Source organism: Trachurus japonicus, chromosome 6, assembly GCF_045865225.1.
Source record: "Trachurus japonicus isolate A0001 chromosome 6, Traja_1.0".
Taxonomy (NCBI): Eukaryota; Metazoa; Chordata; class Actinopteri; order Carangiformes; family Carangidae; genus Trachurus; species Trachurus japonicus.
Window position 1 is genome coordinate 30,093,577 of NC_140912.1, and position 26,818 is coordinate 30,120,394.

General features: G+C 44.7%; 1 protein-coding gene across 2 annotated transcripts in view; it reads right to left on the bottom strand.

Moving 5' to 3' along the window:
- Window positions 1-26,818, bottom strand: part of LOC146986397 (RNA-binding Raly-like protein) — a 54,668-nt gene that overhangs the window by 24,707 nt on the left and 3,143 nt on the right. Inside the window, exons 2-3 of one of the 2 annotated variants that reach the window (XM_085780624.1) lie at window positions 21,486-21,561; window positions 1,538-1,588 (exon numbers count right to left, since the gene is read on the bottom strand). In XM_085780624.1, the coding sequence (XP_085636750.1) occupies window positions 1,538-1,588; window positions 21,486-21,561 (127 nt within the window). The remainder of the gene's footprint in view (window positions 1-1,537; window positions 1,589-21,485; window positions 21,562-26,818) is intronic. The other variant, XM_085780623.1, reaches the window with a different exon arrangement.

Consider the following 26,818-nt stretch of genomic DNA (forward strand, 5'->3'; position numbering starts at 1 on the left):
CGAAACTCTCGTGCGTCACTATTGTTCGAATGCTGGTTTTCTACCCGGAAGTAGTTGTAAACAACAAGGCGATTCGTCCTATATGTTTCTGCAGAGGGTGAATCTGCAGAATAATCTAAACTGAGTGTAGATGGAGGATGGAGGATGGATGGATGGGTGGTGGTGGCGTTTGGGGATGGGGGGGATGGGGGGCCTAACAGCTGCGCTTATCCTCACAAAAATGGCTCTTCAACCGTCTGAAAGCTCAACACAACGAGGTCAATCGAGGATCCACTCACAGCTCCCATCATCTTTTCCCTTGGAAGAGCTCAGAGAGATAAGAGACGGATCCTTCCACTGAAACCTCAGCGTGAGGCGTTCGCTGCCATCAGACATGCAGGAAATCGGCCCGTTGTTGTTGTTAACTGTCGCCACCACCACCGCTGCTGCTGCTGCTGCTGCTGCTGCTGCTGCTGCCGCACGCCAGGAACAAATGGAGGGAGTCGACGCCGTTCGTGGCCAATTTCCTCCACTCAGCTGAAAACGTGCAGCTTAAACCACTCAGAGAGGATGATGATGACGATGCTGATGATCTGAGGTCGCCCAGGGCAACCGCCTCCATCATGTGGTGGTAAAATATCAGTTCAGCTTTGTTCTGTTACTAACGGTGGAAATTGTGCAGACAGCTTCCTGTTAGTGGGTTGACAATAAGCTGAGTTTGTTTGGTTTATTAGTAGGACATCAATATCACATGATTCACATGGTATTGATCATATGGACTGTTAGCTTAGCATTAGCCTTTAGCCTGGTCCATCAGTGTTTTGTGTCCCTGGAAAAACGCTTTCTGTTGTGTTGTGGGTTTCTGTAGCACGTTGTGTCTTTCCATGTGTTTTCGAAGCTGCAGTGTGTATTGAGCTCTCTGGGGCACCGTAGTATCGACCTTTTACAGCAGGTGTCACCAACCAGTCGACGTTCGTGAAAGAACATAAAAGGGGTGTGGCTTCATTTCATTTATTAAAGCTGCAGTTCCACCTTCCACCACAATATGGGTTTCAATTGCCAAGTGGCGCAAATTTGCGTTTTTACGCATCAACTCGACGAGCAGATGAAGAAGCGATGACAAAAATAAATCAATACTCTTCAAATAAATAAACTAATTGTTTTTTTACCCAACCATAAAGGAGGAGTTTTTTTGTTTTGCAACTTTACAAGTTTCAGTGAATGAACACAACAGTTCGGGCTGGTTCTTTATGATTTTTTTTTTTTTTTTTTTTTTACTGCAAATGTGATTTCTTGTCTTCTTTTGTCTAATTTTAACTAGTTAACTAGTTTTTTCATAAAAATGCAATCTAGGCCTCAGGTCTTCAGTTTTTGTTGGAATGAAATTCAATATTTAGTCAAAACTGAGAGTGTGATGTGTTGTGAAACTTTTAAAAACAAGTTTAAATAAAGGTTGGAAACTCAGTCTGGGTCTTTGTCTCTGGACCTTAACGACAGGTACAGTGGATCTTGGGGATGTTTGTTGGTTTGTGATCACTGTACAGGTGAGTTGTCGTACCTGTTGTAGTGGTCGTCGGGGAATCTGTTGTACTCGACCTCGTAGTCCGATCTGAGGAGACAGAAAGACAAAGAGACGTGAAGGTCACAAACTGAAGGAGACGATGAACAGGCCCTGTGTGTTTGTTACTTCATATCATATCATATATATGAAGATATAATGCATCATTTAAAGGAGCAGCTCCACAGGCTGAGCTGAGCAGATGGCTCCAGACTGAGCCTCTGGGCAAGGCAGCAGAGTTTTACTGGGTCGACACAACAACACAGAGCTGGTACCAGATCTCACTGTCAAACTTCATACAGTATTGACGGTGGCCCAGGTGCATGCTGGGAGAACGCGAGCCTGGCAAAGCTGTTGGCTGAGAGTTTGGTGTCAGTTCGTTTGGTTTCTGTATCATTTGACCTGAACTCAACAACAACAACAACAACAACAACCTGTGACATTTAATCACAACCATACGTCTCTAAATTCATCAGTTTGATCCACAATCATTCCTTCATTTCAGACGTTCATCGGCTCCATCATGAGGTCAAACGTTCAATTTTCACGACACAGTAAAATATCTGCAAAACAAACATGGACAAAACTCGTCGCAAGTTTGTGCACAACTTCCGGTGGTGCAGCTCTGCAGCAACCTGTACTTGTGCTACGATTGCTTCCGTTGTGTTTGTCTGTCTTTATTGTTTTATGTCCTGCGTTTACATTTATCTTTGTGGCAAGACGCTTATTTGACAGCTGCAGCCTCGAACAACGGCGGCCAACCACTACTGCTTCTTCTTGCTGGCCTGGCGCTGATCATCAGCGTGCTCCTCCATCACTGTCCTGGAACAACTTTACAGTGGGAATGTGGATTACGACGTGCGTCCTCCAGGGACTCGCTGCTGTCCCTCCGATTGATCGCAACTACACCACCGGACCACAAATAAAACTCTGCCCTTCAGTTGGATACAGCACCAAGGAAGCTGTTTTTATTTTAGCCCAGAATCAACAAATCATCCAGACGCCTGTTCTCCAACACCTGTCCGAAGCATCGACGTCTTTCTTTCCTCGACTTGGAAAAGAAAGAAACTCAATTTTTGAATTTTTGTGACAGAAACCCACCCCTCTCTTCCAGCTTTTTATCTTTTTTAACCTTCACAAATCATTGTCTTCATTTTCCTGAATGTTCTGTACTCTGTCCAATAAAAACAGAACAAGTAGGACTCAGGTTATTGTGGAGCTACATCATCCACCTTCGTCCCTGACAGCAGTGAGTGGTTGCGTGACGTCCTGGCAGGGCCGACGTCTCTCCGTCCTCCTCCTGCTGACGTGACGGCCTCGACATTTATGACATTTGCTCGTGATTCAGAAAATCCAAACTGCAGAGGACAGAAGAAGAAGAGCCGGAGAGTGAACTCCAAACCGTGGCACTATTTATCCACCGAGAGGGAATCAATAACCATCACACACACACACACAGCTCTCTAAGTGAGGACTCAGAGTAATAAAGCGAGGACGGAGGAGATGGAGCAGCGGAGGAGTGGGCAGATAAAGGTGGACACAGATAGAAAGGTAATGACTTGTGAGGAAACTGGGGGATTTGGAGTCGACTTCATATCCTCCCAGTCTTTTGTAAACAGTCGTGTCATCGCTCCTGCTGCTGCTGCCGTCGTTCGTCTTCATCAGCCCGTGATGGGCATTAATCAGCGTTTTAACAACGGTATCGATCCGAGGCCGACTCAGCCGTGCGTTTCCTATTGAGCCGTGTAGGAGCGAAACGTTAAACATGACTATTGATCTGCGGGACGGGCGCGCTGCTCTCAGCCGGGATCACACTAAATGACTCTTTTACAGCTCACACTGCTGGTTTATCTGTGTAATTAGCTTTGATATTAAAGCAGCGGTGGTGGCGGCGGCACCTGAGAGGACGCCCCCCCCCTCCCTTATGAACCCATAACAAGCGTCAGTGGCGGCTGCTTCAAGTCGTCGCAACGCCTGTTAAAAATGTCCTTCAGGCTGTTTTGGATTTTATATACAACGATCTGGGCTCCAGTCCACCGTGGTGCGTTCAGGGGAATTAACACACCCTCACTTTAAACGACCCCCTCAGCCCCACTGAGGTCTATTTTCCAAGTGGAACGATTTTCAATCCGACCTCGTAGCGGCCCCCTGAGCAGTTAAAGGGGCCTCTTCTTATAGAAAAGCCAATGAAAATGAGATGTTATTTAACTGTGATGGTGTTTGAGTGGGTGCATTTAAAGTTATTGCATTTCCAGAAACCAATTTCTTTGCAGGCAGTTAGTAAGAGTAAAAGTCTGATTCGCACAAGAAATATTCAGAGATGGAAACAGGAGAAGTGGATTTTACTGTGGAAGAAGGAAAATGAGTTGTGTTGTAATGAACAGAGCTGAAATGAACCAGGATCAATAGAGTAATAAAGTGAGTGCAGACAAACACAACACAAAACTGCTGAAAATAACAACAGGAGACCATACATGTCCATCCTGCTGACATGTTGCAAGAACAATTTCCTTATCGAGAAGCCAAAAGCCTCTGTTAGACCTTCACACTGCGAAGAACGCAGCTCCAGAGCAAAAGAGCCCTGACCACTCGTCCCATCTACAAAGTCTAATGTGTGTTTGCAACAAAGAAAAAGTTAATATTTACTTTTTATTTTAGGAATGAGTCACAACATGTGCAGAAGTTTGTGCATCGTCGTTTTCAGAGCATCGTCAGGTCTAAAGGTTTTTCAAACGTTCATCATTGATGCTAGATGTTCCTAGAACAACAGGACAAATCAGACCAAAACAAAAGCTTCCATGGCCACACCCCCAGCCTCTGTTTGGCCACACCTCCAGCCTTTATTTGGCCACAAGTCAAGCCTCTTTTTGGCCACACCTGCAGCCTTTATTTGGCCACACCTCCAGCCTTTATTTGGCCACAACTCCAGCCTCTGTTTGGCCACAACTCCAGCCTCTATTTGGCCACACCCCCAGCCTTTATTTGGCCACACCTCCAGCCTTTATTTGGCCACAACTCCAGCCTCTGTTTGGCCACAACTCCAGCCTCTATTTGGCCACACCCCCAGCCTCTGTTTGGCCACACCTCCAGCCTTTATTTGGCCACAACTCCAGCCTCTGTTTGGCCACAACTCCAGCCTCTATTTGGCCACACCCCCAGCCTCTGTTTGGCCACACCTCCAGCCTCTTTTTGGCCACACCTGCAGCCTTTATTTGGCCACACCCCCAGCCTTTATTTGGCCACATCCCCAGCCTCTGTTTGGCCACAACTCCAGCCTCTATTTGGTCACACCCCCAGCCTCTGTTTGGCCACACCTCCGGCCTCTTTTTGGCCACACCTCCAGCCTTTATTTGGCCACACCTCCAGCATTTATTTAGCCACACCTTCCGCCTTTATTTGGCCACACCCCCAGCCTTTATTTGGCCACACCTCCAGCCTCTTTTTGGCTACACCTCCAGCCTCTATTTGGCCACACCCCCAGCCTTTATTTGGCCACACCTCCAGCCTCTATTTGGCCACACCCCCAGCCTTTATTTGGCCACACCTCCAGCCTATATTTGGCCACACCCCCAGCCTCTGTTTGGCCACACCTCCAGTCTTTATTTGGCCACAAGTCAAGCCTCTTTTTGGCCACACCTGCAGCATTTATTTGGCCACACCTCCAGCTCTATTTGGCCACAACTCCAGCCTCTGTTTGGCCACACCTCCAGCCTCTTTTTGGCCACACCTGCAGCATTTATTTGGCCACACCTCCAGCCTTTATTTGGCCACAAGTCAAGCCTCTATTTGGCCACACCTGCAGCATTTATTTGGCCACACCTCCAGCATTTATTTGGCCACACCTCCAGCCTTTATTTGGCCACACCTCCTGCGTTTATTTGGCCACACCTCCCGCGTCTATTTGGCCACACCTCCAGCCTTTATTTGGCCACACCCCCAGCCTCTGTTTGGCCATACCTCCAGCCTTTATTTGGCCACACCTCCAGCATTTATTTGGCCACACCTCCAGCCTATGTTTGGGCGCACCTCCAGCCTTTATTTGGCCACACCGCCAGCCTCTTTTTGGCTACACCTCCAGCCTTTATTTGGCCACACCTCCAGCCTCTATTTGGCCACACCTCCAGCCTATATTTGGCCACACCTCCAGCCTCTATTTGGCCACACCCCCAGCCTTTATTTGGCCACACCTCCAGCCTATATTTGGCCACACCCCCAGCCTCTGTTTGGCCACACCTCCAGTCTTTATTTGGCCACAAGTCAAGCCTCTTTTTGGCCACACCTGCAGCATTTATTTGGCCACACCTCCAGCCTTTATTTGGCCACAACTCCAGCCTCTGTTTGGCCACACCTCCAGCCTCTTTTTGGCCACACCTGCAGCATTTATTTGGCCACATCCCCAGCCTCTGTTTGGCCACACCTCCAGCCTTTATTTGGCCAAAACTCCAGCCTCTATTTGGCCACACCTGCAGCATTTATTTGGCCACACCTTCAGCATTTATTTGGCCACACCTCCTGCGTCTATTTGGCTACACCTCCAGCCTTTATTTGGCCACACCTCCCGCGTCTATTTGGCCACACCTCCAGCCTTTATTTGGCCACACCCCCAGCCTCTGTTTGGCCATACCTCGAGCCTTTATTTGGCCACACCTCCCGCATCTATTTGGCCACACCTCCAGCCTATGTTTGGGCGCACCTCCAGCCTCTGTTTTGCCACACCTCCAGCCTTTATTTGGCCACTTCTGCCATTGCCCTGATTTGTTCCACACAGAGCTACATTTGCCAAACACGTTTATAATATTGGTAAGAGCAACATTAGCTTACTGATACTAACAGACATGTAACGTTATGTAACATCTCTGTACTGATAGCAGCCTGTAAACTTGTTTGCAGCGACTTCTACAACCAACCAGCTGCAGACTCAATCATCTTCTTCCTGTTTAGTTGAAATATGGACTTGATGTATATTAAAAGGTACAAAACTATCAAAGAATTATAATTTTCCTCAATCAACCAATTCAAGGTCACGTCATACTGTATGTGCTTTTCACACTTTGGTCATTAATTAGCATTTTTGTTCTTTTTATTTTGTTCATGTTGTCGTCTATGTACTCATTTTACATTTTAGCTTTTTTCGCCACGGTGTAAGATGTGTGTTAGTCTGGGTTTAAGGGGGGAAACTCTTTAGGGTCTCGGGGGTATATTGAACATTTTTATTTCACTTTAATTTTGGCCGTTTGTATACCACATTAGCAAAGGTTTACTGTGCCAATAACACATATACACACACACACAAAATGCTTATAGTTGGTCTTTTGGCAACAAACAAAAAAGTGACAAAAGTTTGAAGTCAGCACTTTACCAACCAACGTTGACAGCAACGGCCCACGTGACTTTATCCTGATGCTGCAACATCTGGGATCAGTCACATGGTTTAAATTTTAAATGCTAAAATAAATGAAGTTATTGATAATAAAATACAGGGATTTCCCCACCCGTGCACATTGTCCTCGGCCTCTGCACTCGTAACAACTCACAGGAGGATCTGAGGTAACAGCGTGAAAACAGGATTTAACTCCAGGAAAATCACCACAGCTGGATCTGCTCCTGGCCGCATTATTAAAATCCATCCAGCCCGTCTGCACAGGGAGAGAGAGAGAGAGAGCGATAGAAAGGCCTTTATTCAGCAGCTTTATCTCGTTTTAAGGGAATTTTTGGTCATTTCAGGGACGTTTCATCACCTCTGCCACCGAGGTTAAGCCTCTGTCTGTCTGTCAGCAGGATTTCACTGCAGCTCCCTCTGAGATGTGGAGGACAGATCGGCCTCGGGCCACGAGCAGCTAATTAGATTTTAGAGATCCAGATTTCAGCACAAATCCTGAGGGGGGGGGGGGTTTGTTTGCAGGGTCAAGAGCTGAATTCATATTAAATTAACAGTGACACAAATGATGCGTTTGAAAGCAGCCGTAACACTCGGACTCTCCGGAGCCCTACGGATGAATTATAAAAACACACATTTGCATTATTGTATTGACAAGGAAACTGGAGCACTAAGAACTGGATCATGTTGAATATTAAAAAACGTTGAACACACAGAGTTTTAATCAGACACTAGAGGAGGCTGCGTTATCGTCTCACTTAGGCCGAGTGAAGGTCTGGGAAGTTTCTCCCCGCAGGTCTTTGGTTTTCTGACTGTGGTGCGTTCAGTGTTTGTCAGAAAGACAAGTGGGAAAGAGAAATGATCAATAAAATATTGATGATTGTCTACAACTTCTTATTAAGTACAGTGTTGAATGATTAAAATGTAAATATCTTCACATTCAGAGTGTGTATGTCATCTTTAGAGCATCAATACTCTGATCAATATAAGGTTTCAACTGTGTATTCGCACAGGATTTCAAGACCTCAATATGCAAAACAAATGTTTTTCAGTTGAATATTATTGATTTGATCTTAATCTATACTAGGCCTGTCGCAGTTATTACATAATCGCCTAGTCACATTTATTTTTGCACAATTAAAATGGTTTCCATTGACACAAACAGAAATGTCATATTTCATCTGTTTCCTCGTCGTTTTCCTCAGTTTGAGGTTTGACTGGTCCTCTTTTAATGACATCATCACATGGTGCCCCCTTCTTCTAATTCTGATTTTTCTATGGTTTAATGAAACATGAGTGGAGCCACAAACTGTTTATCTGGAGGAGCTTCATTTCTAATATTCTACGACCACACTTTGATGAGCATCATGGATTTAGTGTGTATTACTTGTATTATTGTATTATGGTGGTGGTGGTGTATTATATGGTGTATTATTAAACTTAGGCTTATACTATGATAATGGAATAAAATGATTAGAAAAAGACAATTAAACGGTTAATCGTCATGATTGTGACAGCTCTGATCTGCAGGTTGATATTTATGTATAATCACTTCTTCCCTTTGTGTGTGTGTGTGTGTTCAGTTTTAAATCCAGGTCGACTCTGAAGAACTGTGATTATATTTGAATTATTCAGGTCACATGAAGTCGTTTCAGGCTCTTTGCACCTGCACAGTTTACTAAGCGTCTACATGTGATTTGGACTTTTTACAAGTCTAAACAGATAAACAGCAGTCGTTTTGGTTGTTTCACTGTGGACGAGTCAATAAATACACGTCAAATAAATGTCGAGGGTTATAGGGATATCTCCGTCTGAATGCAGAGGGCTGCGTCTTGTATTGTTTCTGATAATCACAGTGAGGAAGCTCCTTCAGGTGTTAATAAGGATTTTAATCTGCTCTGCCTCAGACTCTGATGGTGTTGTTATGAAACCCATAGGCCGTTCTCCTGATGGGAGTAATTACACAGCAGCGAGGGGACGTCGATAAACACCACGGACAAGCACAATGTGTGGAGAGGCAGAGAGAGAAATCAATGATCTGGTTTATTTTGACATTAGAAGTCAGCTTTGTTTTTTTGTGCAGAAGAATAGAAGAAAAGAAGAAGAAGAAGAAGCGGTGTTAAAGGGATAGTTCACCCAAAATTCAAATTTCACTCATTACCTACTCACCCTCATGTCAACTAAGAGCTGTGAGAATTTTCAGAGTCCTCCGTCCCTTCTCTGAGTTACGGGGGGGGGGGGGTCCGCACAGCAGTATTTGTCCATATAATGGTTGTCAATGGATACCAACTTTCTTCGTCCAAAAAGACACACCAAAAAACATCCAAATACCTCCATACTGCTCTTCTGTAATGTCCATCTTGTACTGAAGCCCCAAGATGAGAAATTGTTCCGCTGGTGACACAGGAAGAGCAGTGAACTGAGACACTGGGAGCTTCCGCTACAAACAAGCTTAAAATATAGACTTATTTAATTTTTTTCGGAACAATTTCTCATGTCGGGGCTTCAATACAAGAGGGACATTACAGACAAGCAGTATGGAGGTATTTGGATGTTTTTTGGTGTGTCTTTTTGGACAAAGAAAGTTGGTATCCATTGACAACCATTATATGGACAAATACTGCTGCATGGACCCCCCCCCTGTAACCTAGAGAAGGAACGGAGGACTCTGAAACTTCTCACAGCTCTTAGTCGACATGAGGGTGAGTAGATAATGAGTGAAATTTGAATTTTGGGTGAACTATCCCTTTAACAAGATACGAGGCGTGGAGTGGAGGCGACGGAGCTCGAGGAGTCGCAGCACAAAGAGGAGATGAGGGGATGATGAGGAATTTGCATTTATATAGCAGCTACTTAACGCTCGCTCCCTCCACAACACAAGCGACAGCATTCAGCATCGATGACACCCGACGTGGCGCAGGAAACGCTGCGTTTGGCGCCGCTCGCTCGCCCGTAGCTACATATTCATGAGCTCCTGGTGGCGGCAGGTGAGAGGAGACCAGACCACAACCTGCTCACACGCTGCAGCGCCACATCCATTTATCCTGATTTACCGCTGCAGCCTGCGGTGCCATAAATCAGCAGGGTGGCGAGGAAGAAGAGGAGGAGGAAGAGGAAGAGGAAGAGGAGGTTAATGGGCCGTTCAGCCGGCGTCCTGCCAACCCAGCTCAGGTCGGCGCTCTGAGCGGTGACCTCACACACACTGTAGGTCAACAGGACAGGAGCGGCCGCCATGTTACTGTGACGTTTGAGGTCGTAGGAAACTCTGGCGTCCGGGAGAGTTCAACAGTGTTTCAATGAACCAAAGTACAGATTCATCGTTGCTGTACTTTACCTTGTTATTTATATTACTGGTAACTCTCACTTTTACTTCACTACATTTCCAAAACAAAACACGTACTTTTACTTTTACATAAGTAAATTTCTCTTAGGGATCTAAATTACTTGTTACTACAAAATAAAATCTGAAAAAACTAGTTTGACGGTAAAAAAAAAATGTTTTGTCTGTCATCAAATTGATATACACTGTACTTAATTTGAGGAAATGACTTATGGCTGCTTTTAAAGTTGTTGCATTTCCAGAATCTTTCTTCTTCACACACACACACAAATATTCAGATGTTTTCAGAGGCGCTGAAACAGAATCAGTGGATTTCCTCTGGAAGAATATAAAAATAACTTGAACAGAGCTGAAGCGAACCGGGATCAATAATGAAGTGATTGCAGATGTAATTTAATGACCTAGAAACACAGGAGGTGGTGTGAAGTTAATAAAAAGGCTGAACTAGAATCAAGAAAAACACTGACTTTACTATTTCAGATGAGCTATGACAAGAAAAAAAGACACTTATGTACGTAAATAAATAAGTCAAGTGATATCCTTAAAGCCACAAAGACACAAGTTCAGAAAACGTCTTCATCAATGTGACGACACCTGTCAATCAAAGAGGCCACGCCCTCAACGATGCACTTTAAGATTTAATACAATTTAAACACGGGAGTTATGCAATAATAATTCATGTCTTAAAGGGATAGTTCAACATTTTATCAAATTGGCCCATTGCCATAATCCCTATAGTCATAGCAGTAAGTTCGTTACCTTTAAATGTCGGTGCAAGCTATTTTTAGAATGGCGGAGCAGAGCCGCGAGCTGCTCAGAGCTACGCTACGGAGGCTAATGGGATTTCTTGGTTTCCCTCATCAAACTCATCAAATACACAATCCAACAACTTCACAACGCTCTGGTGGACAAGTTGTGACCTGCACATTCACCACGCTATGAGATAATAACACAACGTTACCAGACAGAGTTGTGTTAGAGGTATTCAATTCATGCAGTTTGGCAGTTTTTCATCAAGCAGTCTCTGCATTTACCTCTAAAACAACTCTAATAACGTTCTGTTATTATCTTATAGCGTGGTGAATGTGCAGGTCACAACTTGTCCACCAGAGCATTTTGGAGTTGTTGGATTGTGTATTTGATGAGTCTGATGAGGGAAAACAAGAAATCCCATTAGCATCCGTAGCTCACGGCTCTGCTCCACAATTCTAAAAATAGCTTGCACCGACAATTAAAGGTAACGAACCTACTGCTATGGCTATAGGGATTATGGCAATGGGCCAATTTGCCAAAATGTTGAACTATCACTTTAACAGTCGTCACAAATGACTAAATGATCAGTAAAAGACCAAAGTTGTTTCTTGCTGTTTAACATTGGAGTCTATGGAGACTCACACTAGTGGTCAGGAGGGGAACTGCAGGTTGTGTTTTTTTTTCTTCAAGCCTCGCTGATGCTTGTGAAGGACTGGAAGTAGATTTTATTCCACTCAATTAGTTTTTTTCTGTCAATTAATAAATATTTAATCAATAAAATGTTGGAAAAGGGGAATAAAAAGGAAGTTGCAGCAGTTTCACTTTGCTCTGCTGCAGCGTCATCGTCGAGGCCCCCGCCGGTCGACCTCTATCTGCACTATTATCTTAATTATATTTAAATTGCGTGTTTTGGCTGCTCGTGTAAACAGGGTCGCTCAGTTCAGAGTTGATGAGGTGAAACCGGAGGAGGCAGCAGCAGACGCCATCAAAGACGACATTTAAATTCAAATTTAAACAACGGCGCTGTTTGGTTTTCTCTCAGGTTATCTTCCACACTCTCTCTTGTGCGTGTGTGTTTGTGTGTTTATGTGTGTTTATGTGTGTGTGTGTTTAAACTGCTTTTTGTTTTTTAGCCTCTTTTTTCTTTGGAGCCTCTTTATCGAGCTGTTATTTTTCTCCTCAAAGGAAACGCTGATTCATCTCTTTCCACTAAACACTCATCTCAGCGGGGCGGTCGAGGGACAAGAAGACATAATTACAGTGTTCTGCACAGCGCTCTCTCTCTCTCTTTCTCTTTTCTCTCTCTCTCTCTCCCTCTCTCTCTCTCTGTCGATACCTTATCTCTCTCTATCTCCTCTCTCGCCCTCTGCCTCTCCTTTGATTTCCCTCCTCGCGCCGTCGAAGTGAAGTTAATCAGGAGGTGGTTAAAAACAGCCCCGGTTCAACCTCCAACAAAAACCCACAGATCGATGTGGAGACTGTACAAACCCCGGCCCCTCCCCCCTCCCCCACCCACCCACTCACTGAGGGGGATCTAATGAAGGAATAATAATCAATAATCAATAACATCATCAATCGTCCAGCCCTTTAACAACACAGTGTTGGTTTCTGGAGCTCAGAGTGAGCTGCTGCAGCGTCGACATCTTGGCAGCGCTCGACTCCGCCCCCCCGACCCCCAGCTGCTCCATAAAAGGGCAAAGAGGCGGGGCCTGTGTTCTTAAAGGACCAGTGTGTAAAATGGACCATATTTGCAGCGTCGCCATCTTTCCTTACATCATCACTCGGGCTGGGTAAACAAACTGTGTAAGATGTCAAACGCCGGGAGTCTGATAAACTGCTCTCCTTTCATCGTTTCCCGGTTGATACCAATTTAAGGAAGGCATTGATCGTTAACGTCCGAAGAGACATCGGGCCATATCTCAAGTAGGGCTGCACAATTAATCGAATTTTAATCACGATCACGATTTTGGCTGCCACAATTAAATTAAGATGATCGTCACGATTATTAACATGTAAAAAAACGGGCTGTGCTGCATATCAAATCAAGCGCTTTCTCAACCAATAGTCCGCCAACCACCAGGGGGCGAACGAGAGGTCAGGGCTCCATGAAGCTGCCTAACTAACAAGCGAGCGCATCCTCCCTTTACATGTTGTTTACAGTCCAGAGTGTGTGTCCCGCCGGTCAGTCGGCACCTTCAGATGCTGCTGTACTGTGTCACCTTCTGCGCCCGGTGTTACGTCTCACTCAGACTGTATGGATCTCACTCTGCAGTGAGAGTGAGACGATGTCGGCAGCAGACGGTGACAGTAGACATGACGTGTGTCTGTGTCTGGTCAGTCAGCACCTCAGGCTGTCTACTGTCGCCGTCTCGCTCTGGATCGGATCGAGGTCGGGCTGCGGGGTGGTCTCGAAGCTGGACCGAGACCCCGTCACCCCACGCGGCCGTTTTGGTGTTAATTACATACGTCGTGTAAATAAAACGTTCCGACCGTGATCATAACGGCCGGTAACGGCGATCTATGGCCGTTTTGGTGGCAGCACAGTTGAGCTAGGCCGACCTGCTGGACGCTGCCTGTGTGAAAACACTTGGTCTGTTCATTAAATGTTTTTAATTCGTTCCAAATTGCTGCTGAACCACCCGTGCTGTGCTTTGGTCCATGCTAGACAGACTCTTGCCCACACATCTCTGTATATCATTGATGGCAAAAATTAATTTTTACCTATAGTCTACTTTGAAATTACATTTCAGAGCCTGTACTTTCTTACTTTTATTTGAGTAAAGGAGTTGAATCAGCAGCTACTTCTACCAGATTTATTTTTTGTTTTTGGTTTTTTACACAAGTATCTGTACGCTACTGTACAGAATGACACCTCTGCACTCTGCAATGGCATTTATTTTTCGCTAGCCCTTTGTCTTGGATAAATTTTATTTTAGGCTATTATTTATTTTTATTTTACGTTTTATTTTGAACTGAAAGCCTTGTTCACATAGCCTATTGTTTGTTTCAAATAGAAAGTGCAATAAAAACATGTTTTATCTAACATAATGTATAATCGTGATTAATAATCGTGATTTCAATATTGACAAAAATAATCGTGATTATCATTTTGGCCATAATCGTGCAGCCCTAATCTCAAGGTAAAACAACATTTGAGTTAAACTGATTTGAATTAAGTTAGCCTGCATTGGCTGCAACTGCCAACGGTAACGTTAACGCTGTTTTACTTTGAAATTTGGCCCGATGTCCCTTTGGACGTTAACAATCAATGGCTTCCTTAAATTGGTATCAACCAGGAAGCCGTCTCCCTCCCTCCCTCCCTCCCTCCTCTGTGTGCAGCCTACCACTCTTCGTTCACTAATCCCGTGTGCAATCTGAGTCTTCGACGAGTTACAACCACGGAAAAGACAACGAAAGTGATCCAATGTACCACACTGAAGTCTTGTAGGTGGTGATCTACCTCTGAGCTGGATGCTGGGTGGTTTATTATGGTGTCAGGTGTTTTCTTTCACGTGTATGAGCCACGAGAAAAAGCTGGAGGAAAGTTAGAGTAAGTTTTTATCCATATTTAGATAATTCGATTGCCTAGCTTCTCCCTACTCACTATATCACTTTCGAACACTAGCTACTTGCACAGTTTTGCAGTTAATGACGTAATTAGCCTACTGTTGCACAATTAAAACATGGCAGATCAACGTCATCTGGTGGGTTTTCAAAATAAAATTTCTTGACTGCTGTCTTTTGCTGTGACCACAATGCATTATGGTACGCGCTATATTGCTTGGTTATAGTGACCACTATTTTCACTGCATTGTGTGGGATACTATGGCCTATAGGGTTTATTAATTCTCACATCTCCCACATTCAGACTATAGAGTCATCATAGATTTTCAGACAACAAAAGTCCATCATTGTCAAAGCTTCATGTAGTTCCCACAACAAGCAGCACAAACCACCGCTCTGTGTTGCATTCAATGTCAGCCGGAATATTTTCAACACAAGTCACTGAGTGATGTCACGAGTTCGGAAATAAAAACACAGCGAGGACGGAGCCATCGATCATTTCAGAGATTCAGTGAAGCTGAAGAGAGAAATTATGTAATTGCACAACAATGCTACTGTGTGTGTGTGTGTGTGTGTGTGTGTGTGTGTGTGTGTGTGTGTGTGTGTGTGTGTGTGTGTGTGTGTGTGTGTGTGTGTGTGTGTGTATATATGTTCCCAGCAGGACAGTGGCTCCGACTGAAAATGTTGAACTAACAGCTGCTGGACTCTGACAGATCATCCAACATGATGACAGACACACACACACACACACACTGAACTAAACAAACACACACTGTTCAGACAGAAGACCTCATACTGTATTTATTTACACTTCATCATTTTAAAGTCCTGAGCGACTGAGATGATGATGATGGACTTGATGCCAGAATAACAACCTGATGTTACGGAGGACAAGATGTGCTTTGGAAAATGAAAAATTATAAAGAAAGAAAGAAAGAAAGAAAGAAAGAAAGAAAGAAAGAAAGAAAGAAAGAAAGAAAGAAAGAAAGAAAGAAAGAAAGAAAGAATATTTCCAGTTTATTTCAGAGCGACTTCCTGTTTGGTCCATATTTCACTCTCTCATTTCATTTCATTTATTTATTTAAAAAGGACAGTGTGCAGTGACATTAGTTATTGAAACAATAAAAAGATGGCTTCACCAGATTTAGCGGAGCCGCTAATTTCCATCTGTAGTCTCGATCTTTTCCTTCTCTCTGATTTCAGGTTTATATTCAACTTGTTTGTAAAAATCCTGAGTGGAAACAGAAAATGCAATAAAATATTTTGTATGAAAATAAAAGAACGCAAAGGAAGCGGACAAATTTTCATCACGTTTTCTGTTGTTTGAGCTCCTACCATTTTTTGAGGTAAATGCAGAGACTGCTTGCTGAGAAACTGTCCCTGAACGCAACGCGCATCAGCGGTTTTGCATGAATTTACCTCTAAAACAACTCTGTCTGGTAACGTTCTGTTATTATCTCATAGTGTGGTGAATGTGCAGGTCACAACTTGTCCACCAGAGCGTTTTGGAGTTGTTGGATTGTGTATTTGATGAGTTAGATGAGGGAAACCAAGAAATCCCATGAGCCTCCGTAGCGTAGCTCTGATTGCACCGACAATTAAAAGGTAACAAAATCTACTGCTAAAACTATACGGATTATGGCAATGGGCCAATTTGCCAATATGTTGAACTATCCCTTTAAGTGCATCAACAAAAACAGGAGGCAGCAGAAGTAAACTTAAGTCAGTTTGGAGAGTCCTAATAAGAAAAAATTGGCTTCAGTGGTTTATTTTTAACAAATCTCACAAGAAAACAACCATAGAAATTGTAAAAAACATGAAAAATATTTTTCTTTTCACTTCACTGTTCATTGGATCCAGAGCTGAGAGTCTGATCAATGCTTTTTTTTTTTTTTTTTTTTTTTTTGGTCTTTTACATATAAGAAACCCTCAGTTCCTCCTCGTCTTGGTTATCAGACGACGCTGGTGTGAGGGTGAAGTGAGCAGCGTGGCGTCTGGAGAGAAGCTGAGCGGTTAATTATCTTGTCTGATTAACGACGATCAAAACAATTAAAAGCCGGTGGAGTCTGGGGAAGCTCCGAGCTCGTCTCTCTAACCGAGGCTGCGGGGAGGAGGAGGTGGAGCGGCGTTTAGCTTCACAGCACCGGCGCAGCGAAGTACTGATAAAGCATTAACACACCAGACACACACACACACACACACACACACTCTGTTTCTTTCTTTCACCTCAGACTGGAGCTCAGTTCGTCCCTCGAGCCGCCGCCGCCGCCGCCTGTGAAGCTCAGAGTCGACTGAGCTGCTTTAAAAAGCTTCTCTTTAAGACATGAAAGGAAGCCGAGGGGCCAGGGGGTGGGACGACCGGGGGGGCGACTCAGGGCTCCGACGGCTTCGGCCTTGGGAGAGACGAAGCCGCAGAGGAACCGGAGCGCAGAGCGAAGAATAGGAAACAAAGGTTAAACAACAATGTCACCACCACAGAATCCACGTGTTTTCACAATAAAAAGCCTCCGAATCACAGCCGAGCGACATCAGAGGATTTGACTTTTTCTGCAAAAGTGAAGAGTTTTAAACTTTTAAAACTTCAGGCCTTGATGGTGAGATTTCACTGAAGCTGCGTTTTTTCAGTCTTCACTACTTCCCGATAAATTATCCTCAGTGGGAAAACTCCAAATCGCCTGATTCCCTTTGTGCAAAGTGTTTAAAGATCCACACGTCGCTGCAGAGGAACTGGTTCAACACTTCTGGATTTGGCTCCAAAGTTTTTTCCACACACACACAAAAAAAACTTAGTGAAGAATTTATCCTCTAATTTTTAGGCCAAAATCAAACAAACAAAAGCAGCTACAGCGCTGAATAATGAGCAGAAGTGTTTTTGCAGCACATTATGATGTCACAGTGAAGTTCACCTTTAACCTTTTGGAAAATTACTCTATTGTAGTCATTTATAGTCAAATTGTGTCACAGTTTGTGAATGAATCTGTGAGTTATGACCAAGAATGTGCTTGGTGAGGTCACAGTGACCTTTGAGTCCAAAAAAAAAAAAAAAATCAACAATCATATGAACTCCCAAGAAGAGGAACAAGGAAACAGTTCTGTATCTGCAACGACTCATCTGCGGCCTCAGATCGGAACTTTCCAATGTCCCCTAAACGCCTCACAGTCGGACTATTGGCATATGCAACAGCAAATAGATGACACCTAAACACCTCATGTCAAGTCTATAAGCAAAGGCTCAAATGCAGACACAACTCAAAAGTGTCCCTTTAAACGCCTCAAATTCAGTCAAATTATATAGTGTCCCCTGAACGTCTCACATGCATACTATACGCAGATGCAACTACTATTCACAAATGTCCCACAAACACCTCACATTAAGTGTATTAATTAACAGATGCTCTAATTTACATAGGTCACTTGAACACCTCACATCCAGATGCTACAATAAGCAAGATGTTCCCATGTATGCCTAAAAGTGCAGACTATCCGTATGCTCATATGCTACAATTTACAGATGTTTCCTAAATGCATCACATGCAGGTAACTGTAAACACTTGTTGGGGGGGGGGTTGGGGAAGTTGTGTAGTGGTTTTATCGTGTGTTTATTGTGTGTGTGTGTGTGTGGGGGGGGGGGGCATATTCCTGGTTGGCCCGTCCTGATGCTGTGTTAATAACTACAAACGCATCAAACACAGACGCCTCCGTCCGGCTGTTGTTGCACCTGTGCAGGTAAAAAAAAAAAAAAAAACATCTGACTGATCCGACTGTGAAGAGACTTGCGATGCCGTTTGTTCCAACTTTTCCCGCGTTTCCTCCCTCCCTCGCTGCTGTCGTACGTTGATAGATGGCGGCCGCTCGTCGAACTCCTGTACGTTGTTGTTTTGTTTTGTTTTGTTTTGTTTGATGTCGTTAGTTTTGATTAGGAGACGGAGCGGGAGGCCGAACCCATCTGGAACAACAACCTGGTGCGTTCAGACGGGGAAATACTACAAAACACCGAGAGCTCAGTTTCCTGCAGCCCTCGAACGCTACAGAAGAACAAGAAGACAGACAGACTGTGTAATCAGATAATCTGCTGGTTGATGTTTCTGCTGCTGCTGCTGATAGAGGAGAGTTCAGATTCACACGGGATTATTTCTAAAAACCCACAACAACCGTCCTCAGTCCAGACTGTGACCTCTGACCTTTCACCTCCGCTGCTCACGCACAGTTTCGCTCCGGAGAATTAAAGCTAATCTAGTCGTCTGCGTCTTTGTCGTTGTCGTCTCTCACAGCGAGTTGTCGGTCCACGAGGACTGAACCGTCTCTAAATCCCAGCTCGCGTCCGTCCCAGGTTTTTAATCCGTGCAGCGGCGGGCGGCGGTGGGATTTGGGAGGACAGTTTGGCTTCGGTTTCCATGTAAACAGAAGATGAGGTTAAAGCCGGGGATGGGGGAGAGGAGGGGGAGGGGAAGGGGGGCAGACAGCTGGACCATCGCTCACTGTCCTGTCGGCGTCGCACAAACAGCAACGATACACAAATGACAAACACCGCAACAAATGTGTTTCCACGACGGCGTCTGTTAAATATACACACAACGTCTGTTTTCTTTGGACGAAACAGAAGCTTTAAGCCGTGTAAATTTACATACATCACCTGAACGCCTCACATTCAGGCTGTTGGCAGATGCTACAATAACTGGACGTCCCCTGAACGCCTCGCATGCACAACATGGGCAGAAGTTACTACTTACACTTTGCATTAAGTCGATTAATAAGCACAAAAATGTACATGCATCACCTGAACGCCTCACATTGAAACTATTGATGCGTATTACAATACATAGACGTCCCCTAAACGCCTCACATGAAGTCTAATAGCAGACAGTGCAACTTACAGATGTTCTCTAAATGCCTTTCATGTACACTATTGGCAGAGGCTACTATTTACGCATGCCCCCTGAATGCCTCACATTTTAGCATAACAATTTACACACTTCACCTCAACACACCTCTATTTGCATAAAGTATTTTAAATAATATCCTAAACGCTTCACATGCTCACCACTACAATTTCCACACGTTCCATTAATGTCTCACCATTTAATCAATTAGAAGATGCTACAATTTACATATGTCAACCTCAACACCTCACATTCAGTCAGTTAGCAGAAACTATAATTTACATATATCATATGCCATAAACGCATCACATGCTCACCATTGACAGACACTACAATTTACACATGTCTCCTGAACGCCTCATATTCAGATTACCGTATTGATCCGAATATAAGACGATATTTTTTCCATCAAAAAAAGTCTGAAAAAGACGGGTCGTCTTATATTCGGGGTCTAGATATTTATATATGCAAATCAGCGGGTGACACCAAACAACGTCTGTCCAAGCAAGTCAGGGCTTTTCTTCCTCTCACACTCACACACACCAGTGACCTGGAGAGATGCAGCTGCATCTGAGAGGCTGGTCGCATGTGTGTGTTGCCCCTTCGCCACACAGCAGAGCGCTGCCACACAGTTACAGCTCAACTCGACTCGGTTTAGGTCATTTTAATCACAGCTGACTCCTTCACAGTTCCTCCGGGGGCGGGGTCGTCATATCACAGCGGCTACGGCCGCGTTGTCTCCGGGGACAGGGACACACCGGACGCGGAGGCGCCGAATAGCTGCGAAGCGCCGAGTTTCCTTTCGGGGCTCATGTTAAACGATTGTGTCGTTCACACCCATAGACTGTAAAAAGAATGGACGTAGCGTCCGTGACGTCACCCATTGGTTTTGGGGAGTCGTTTTTGTGACTCAAATATGGCGGCCTGAACAGCGCCATGTTGGATTGGCCGGCCGAGAGCCCGCCCACTGGCCTCGAAGCAGCTGTCCACGGAGCTGCTCGGACCTGTCACTCAACGTTTCCGCGCCCTGATTGGCCAGAGTTTTAACCTAATAACAGTAAAACTGTAGAGTTAAAAAAAAATTCACCCCCCTCAGAGTGTGTGCGGGGGTAGAAACTATCGATTGAGACGAAAAAACGTTCTGACACCAGGCTTTTAACATGTTTACTGAGGATGTAAAGTCGGCGATTTTAACATGGGGCTCTATGGGGAATGCTCCCTTCTGACACCAGCCCCCAGAGGAATCCGAGGGGATTGCAGTTTTTTGAACGCGGAAGTGAGCTTCACTTCTCAGACCGACAACTGCCCCCTTGTTCACACCAGACGTCCTGCAGTGATCGTTTCAGTGTCTGGTCTATTTTGTGCGCGAGCTGCGAGCGATTGCGTCAAGCCGGGCAGGTCAAACAAAGAAACACGAGAGAATCCGCTCAACTTTCAAAATCAAAACAATTTTCAAAATAAAACACCGCAATTGATGCGTGTGCCTTTTTGTGTAAACAGAGCGCAAGAGAGATGGACACACACCTACACACATTCAGAGAGATCAGTGGGCGCTACAATCTACCAGAACGTCATTTCACAGATACTGAAAACATGATTTTAAAAAGATTAATTTTTTCTTTGATTTTGTCTGAAAAAGGTATTTTTCCAAAGACAGGTCTTGAAAAGGGGGGGTCGTCTTATATTCAGGGTCGTCTTATATTCGGGTCAATACGGTACTAACAGGCGAACAGTAAATAGATGCCCTTCTATTAGCAGAAGCTACCGTTTACAGATGTTTCCTGAACCCTTCACTACAGACAGATGCTACTATTTACAAATATCCCATAAACATCTCATATTGATTCTATTAGCAGGCACTATGATTCACACACGCCCCCTGAACACCTCACATTCAGACAATTTGAAGAGCCTACGATAAACGAATGTCCCCTGAACGCCTCACATCCAGTAACATTGTCTGAAGCTGTTGCAGACGCTCTTGTACCTGTACTGGTAAAAACTTCAAACACACACACAGCAGCACACACTGACCTGTAGGGGGCGCCGCTTCCTCTCTTGGCCGTTGTCGTGGTGCGGCCGGCTCGCTGCTCGCCGTTCATCCCGCCGTCTGAAACAAACAAACAAACAAACAAACCGTCACATCAGGTTAAGATGGAGACGCCTGATGAAGCTGGGAACACACACACACAGAGTAAATAAACAACTTCCATACAAATTAATTGAATGGAAACTACCACATACACACACACACACACACACACACACAGGCCCAGTGGGCTCAGCCGGCCACCTTAACGAGCGGCCGGAGACTGTAATTGGCCTCCATCTGTCAGACTGGAGCTCATTTTCTCTCACATTCATGTTGTTTTGCCGCCTGCGAGTTACAGTCCTCTGGTCAGGAATTTAAATTTTGCGATTAACTTGAGGTTAAAGGTCTCATATAATTAAAAAGGGTAGATGTTTGTGTTAAAGCTCCATACAGTATAAAGGTAGATGTTTGTGTTAAAGCTCCATACAGTATAAAGGTAGATGTTTGTGTTAAAGCTCCATACAGTATAAAGGTAGATGTCCATGTGTAGTGTGATTATAAAGCAGTTCTAGGTTCTATATTAATGCACACAGCCTGTATTCAGAAACTGAGCCTTAAAACCAGCCGTCAGGACTTCCTGTCACTTTGTGATGTCACAACAAAGCAGTCACCCAAAGCCCCGCCCACCACCACCTGGACCCACCATCCATCCAACAACTTGCAGGATTTGGTTTCTCTGAGTGTTTCATTCTGAAATCTGCTCTGTTTTCCAATCTCAGATTTGAGTTTGAACATAAAGTTCAACACATCTTTCACTTTAAACAGTTCAAATCTGCTTTAATTCACATTCTGACCACTAGGAGGCCTTTTTCTGTTGATGTCACCAATGTAATGTTGCATGTAAATCCAATATTAGACGTTTTAACTCCATGTTTGGTCTCCTCCACCTCCTGGGGTAAACAGCCAAAAAATTTATCGTTAGACTAATCGACTAATCGAAAAAAAATAGTCGATAGATTAAAGCAGAAGTAAGCGATCCAGTCGTTTTGGCTAACTTCCTGTCAGCCGATGGAGTTAGCAGCCCCCGCCCTCGTCCCCTACGTCACCACATTCACGCGCATCCCTTGGCTGTACACACAGAGAGGACCGCCCCTTTATGCCGTTCTCTCTCCTCATTGGATAAAGGTTGTAGGACACAAGGAAAGTTTTCTCCTCGGCTTACAGCAGAGCAGAGTGACTGACAGACCCGTGTTTCAGACCAAACATGCTGTCGGAAGATATTTAAGCAATAGATTTTTTTCCAGCCGGGTTTAGACTGCTCCTCAGGGATGGGTTAAATGCAGAGAAAGAATGTCACTGTACTAGCTGTATATGTGACAAATAAAAGTACCTTTACCTTACCTTACCTTACCTTACCTAGAGATTTATCGCCAATTAGACGGACTAGGTCAGGTCCAGGTTTTAATGTTCAGGTCCGTTTCTAACTGTAGTAGCGGCAGAGAGATGGAGCAGCTCCTGTATGGGGAGCGTGGCTCTGACTTAGCTCCTGTCCAGCTGAACAGCGGAATGATAATGTTTGTAAAAAGTCGCAGTGCTGTTATACTGTATATCAGCACTCATGGAACGTCTCTTGTCCAATCAAATTGCTCGGTTGGGACTGGTCGGAACTAACTGTTGTATAAAACTATTTAAGACTTATATTAACACAAACATTCCGCTTACTTCTGCTTTAATCAGGAGAAAAATAATCGTTTGGGACAGCCCTTTAGACGGCTCTAATAATTGTTTCTATATTTCTTCCTGGGCCACACTGTCTAATGATGAAGAGTCCCGCTGTCCGACCCAAGAACAACAACACTTGTGTTTATAGAGTTGATAAAGACCCGTCTCCTGTGGCCACAACAAACTGATGAATGACTGAGACTCGGACACTCGGCCTCAGTCCGTCTGGATGTTGTAATTGAAAGCCGAGAGCGGCTCGTCTCTCCATGACCTCCATCAGCGCTGGGCTGCGAGGACCCCCTGCCTGTCAGACGGTGTTGGGCGAGGCGGCAGCTGGCCCTTCGCCTCCCGTCATCCCCCCCTTCCCTCTCTCCCTCTCTCCCCTACCGCGGCGCTGACAGTTGGCAGCAGGGTTGTTTATGGCTGCCACGCCGGCTGCAGCTTGTAGGACATTAGTCTTTTAGTGCGAGGTTTATGAGCGCCGTCACTCACCATCTGTTAACTGCCGGGGCGCCTTTAATCGTTGCCTCCACCAGAGATCGATAAGGCTGCCAGGTCGCCGCGACACCCACACGGCGTCGTGCTCAACGGGTGATTGTGCATCATCGACTGAGCGATTACAGCTATTTACTTGCTTATTGCTTTGCATTGTTGGACGACAAGAGGTGGCGGGGGGAAAAAAGATGGAGAGGGAAAAGAAAGACAAAATGAGAGAGGAGGGAAGGGAAGGGAAGGGAAGAGAGTGATGACAGGACAATTTCACACCCTCATGGTTATTGGTTTTCGGGGACAGGGCTATTCAAAGTTTGGCAGGAAACCCGGAGCAGAGGCCAGCTGCAGCCGCGGCGACCGCCCCCCAACTCTCTCCCGTCTACTGTTTGTGTTTCGGTGTTTGTCGGCGGATGTCTGTCTGTTTGCGGCGTCCGCCTCCGCAACGTCTCTGTCTGTAGAGTTCAGAGATAAGTTTCGGGGGCTGTCATCAAAGTGTCGGCACAAAAGCAGCGCGACAACAAACTGACAGAGACGTTTTCTGTCAGATTTCAGTCGGTGGCATCAGAGGTAGATCAGAGTGGCAGCAGCTCCAGACGAGAACTGATTCAGACTTTATTTCTAACTCACCTCGTCTTCTACAGGAGCTTAATTTAGGCCTCACAACAAGATTTCTACAAGTTATTCCAGGGTGTGTTGCCTCAGGAAAGCATCGACTCTAGTAGCTGTTGTGTCCCATAAAATCTGGATGATAACCAACCAATCAGGCGATTAATTGAACTAAACCCAGACATCGGTATCATTGTCCAAAGAATTTGGCGATAAGAATCGATGTGAAGACGTTTGTGTCTTTGAACTTTGCAGGTGAACCACAAACTGTCTGGTCTCATGTAGAAATGATGTCCTGTCATTGGTTTGATCCACTAAAACAGAAAAAATGTTAGTGTTTGTTGTGTTCATTTAGTTTCTACAGGTCTGATCCACACAACACTGTAGGAAAACTAAGTGGACAATTATTCACTAGAGGAGTTTCATCTGTTCTACTGATTTACATCGATTTTACTCAGAGTTTTACTGCAGAGCTGCACTGAGGACATTTTCAAATATCAAAGTTATTCATTGTTAAACAGTAAAACGTTGAACATCCAACATAGATTTGTCACAAGGGTTTGAATCATATTCAAGAGTTCGCTGTTAAAATTGTGTGTTTATGTAAACATGAGGAAAATCGGGCGATTAATCTGTTCCCGGGATTTTTCATAAATCCCATGTTGGTCAGGCCCCTGTTCAAATACCTCGTTAAAAACCCTCATGTCTCTCCAAGTCTCCGCTGTAAAACGAGAGACGTCCTGGTTGGATAAAGGACAAATGCCATTTAACTCACGTCAGTTCGTCTGTGTTTGTGCTTTTTGTTAATTGGGGGAAACAACAAAACTTCCGATAAACTTCAAACTACACATGAACCACATTCCACAACATCCAGGTGAGCTGCTAGTCACATGACCTCTTGTCATGGGACCTGAGAGTCTGATATAACGATCAATCCAAACAAACAAACAAACCCAAAAGCTCTGTAGTGGAAAAATATATATTTAAAAAAACAAACACATCATTCCTCACGTTGCTGACCACCTACATCACTGATCACACACGTCAGTCACCAGCTGTCTCAAACATCAAGCTGCTCATTCACTCTGTAAAACTGTGACTCACAATAACTCAGACGACTCTGATCGTCATCACCTTCATGAAACACAACAACACTGATGCTGATCAGAACCTAATCAGAACATAATACGAAGTAGGGTGTGCACAAATCTTAAAGGGATAGTTCAACATTTTGGCAAATTGACCCATTGCCATAATCCCTATAGTCATAGCAGTAGGTTTGTTACCTTTAATTGTCGGTGCAAGCAATTTTTAGAACAGTGGAGCAGAGCCGTGAGCTGCTCAGAGCTACGCTATGGAGGCTCATGGGATTTCTTGGTTTCCCTCATCAAACTCATCAAAAACACAATCCAACAACTCCACAGCACTCTGGTGGACAAGTTGTGACCTGCACATTCACCACGCTATGAGATAATAACACAATGTTACCAGACAGAGTTGTTTTAGAGGGAAATGCAGAGACTGGTTACAGAAAAACTGTCCCTGAAGGCAACGCGCATCAGCGGTTTTGCATGAATTTACCTCTAAAACAACTCTGTCTGGTAACGTTCTGTTATTATCTCATAGTGTGGTGAATGTGCAGGTCACAACTTGTCCACCAGAACATTTTGGAGTTGTTGGATTGTGTATTTGATGAGTTTGATGAGGGAAACCAAGAAATCCCATGAGCCTCCGTAGCGTAGCTCTGAGCAGCTCACGGCTCTGCTCCACCGTTCTAAAAATAGCTTGCAGCGACAATTAAAGGTAACGAACCTACAGCTATGACTATAGGGATTATGGCAATGGGCCAATTTGCCAAAATGTTGAACTATCGCTTTACTATCGCAGTTCGTAGCAGGAATAGACTCACCCACCTGTCACTCAAAGTGGCCACGCCCTAAATTACACAAAACTTTAAACACACTCTAGAGGTCGGTAGAGGAACATCACTGTTTCAGCTCCTTGTCAAACACCCAGAGCAGTTTAATTCAATTCAATTTACTGTCTATTCAACCATTCACACACACACACTATTACACACCGGCTGTCGGGAGCAATTTGCGACTCAGTGCCTTCCCCGACAACACTTTGACATATGGACATTGCGACCTGTTCTACCTGCTGAGCTCCATCGACTCTGTGTGTTTCATCACCGGAATAATCTACAGCTCTAAAGTTGCTGCTGAAGGCTGCTCTGCTCTGCTCCGGGGCATGTTTCATCCACAGAGGCCGCACGGACGGACGGAGCTAAAACACACCGCGTTAACATCAACGGCCTCTGGCGGAGCAGGACAGGACGCTGACAGGATGATGTGGTTTTACGAGAGGACGATGCCGGACAAGGGACCTGAAGCCCTGAGGCAACAAGAGGAGCAGCAGCAGGATCATTTATCAACTGCTACAGACGATGTTGAAATTCACTCCCCCAAAATATGCTGTTAAAAATGTGTAGTTATTAAACACCTCTCAGAAAACT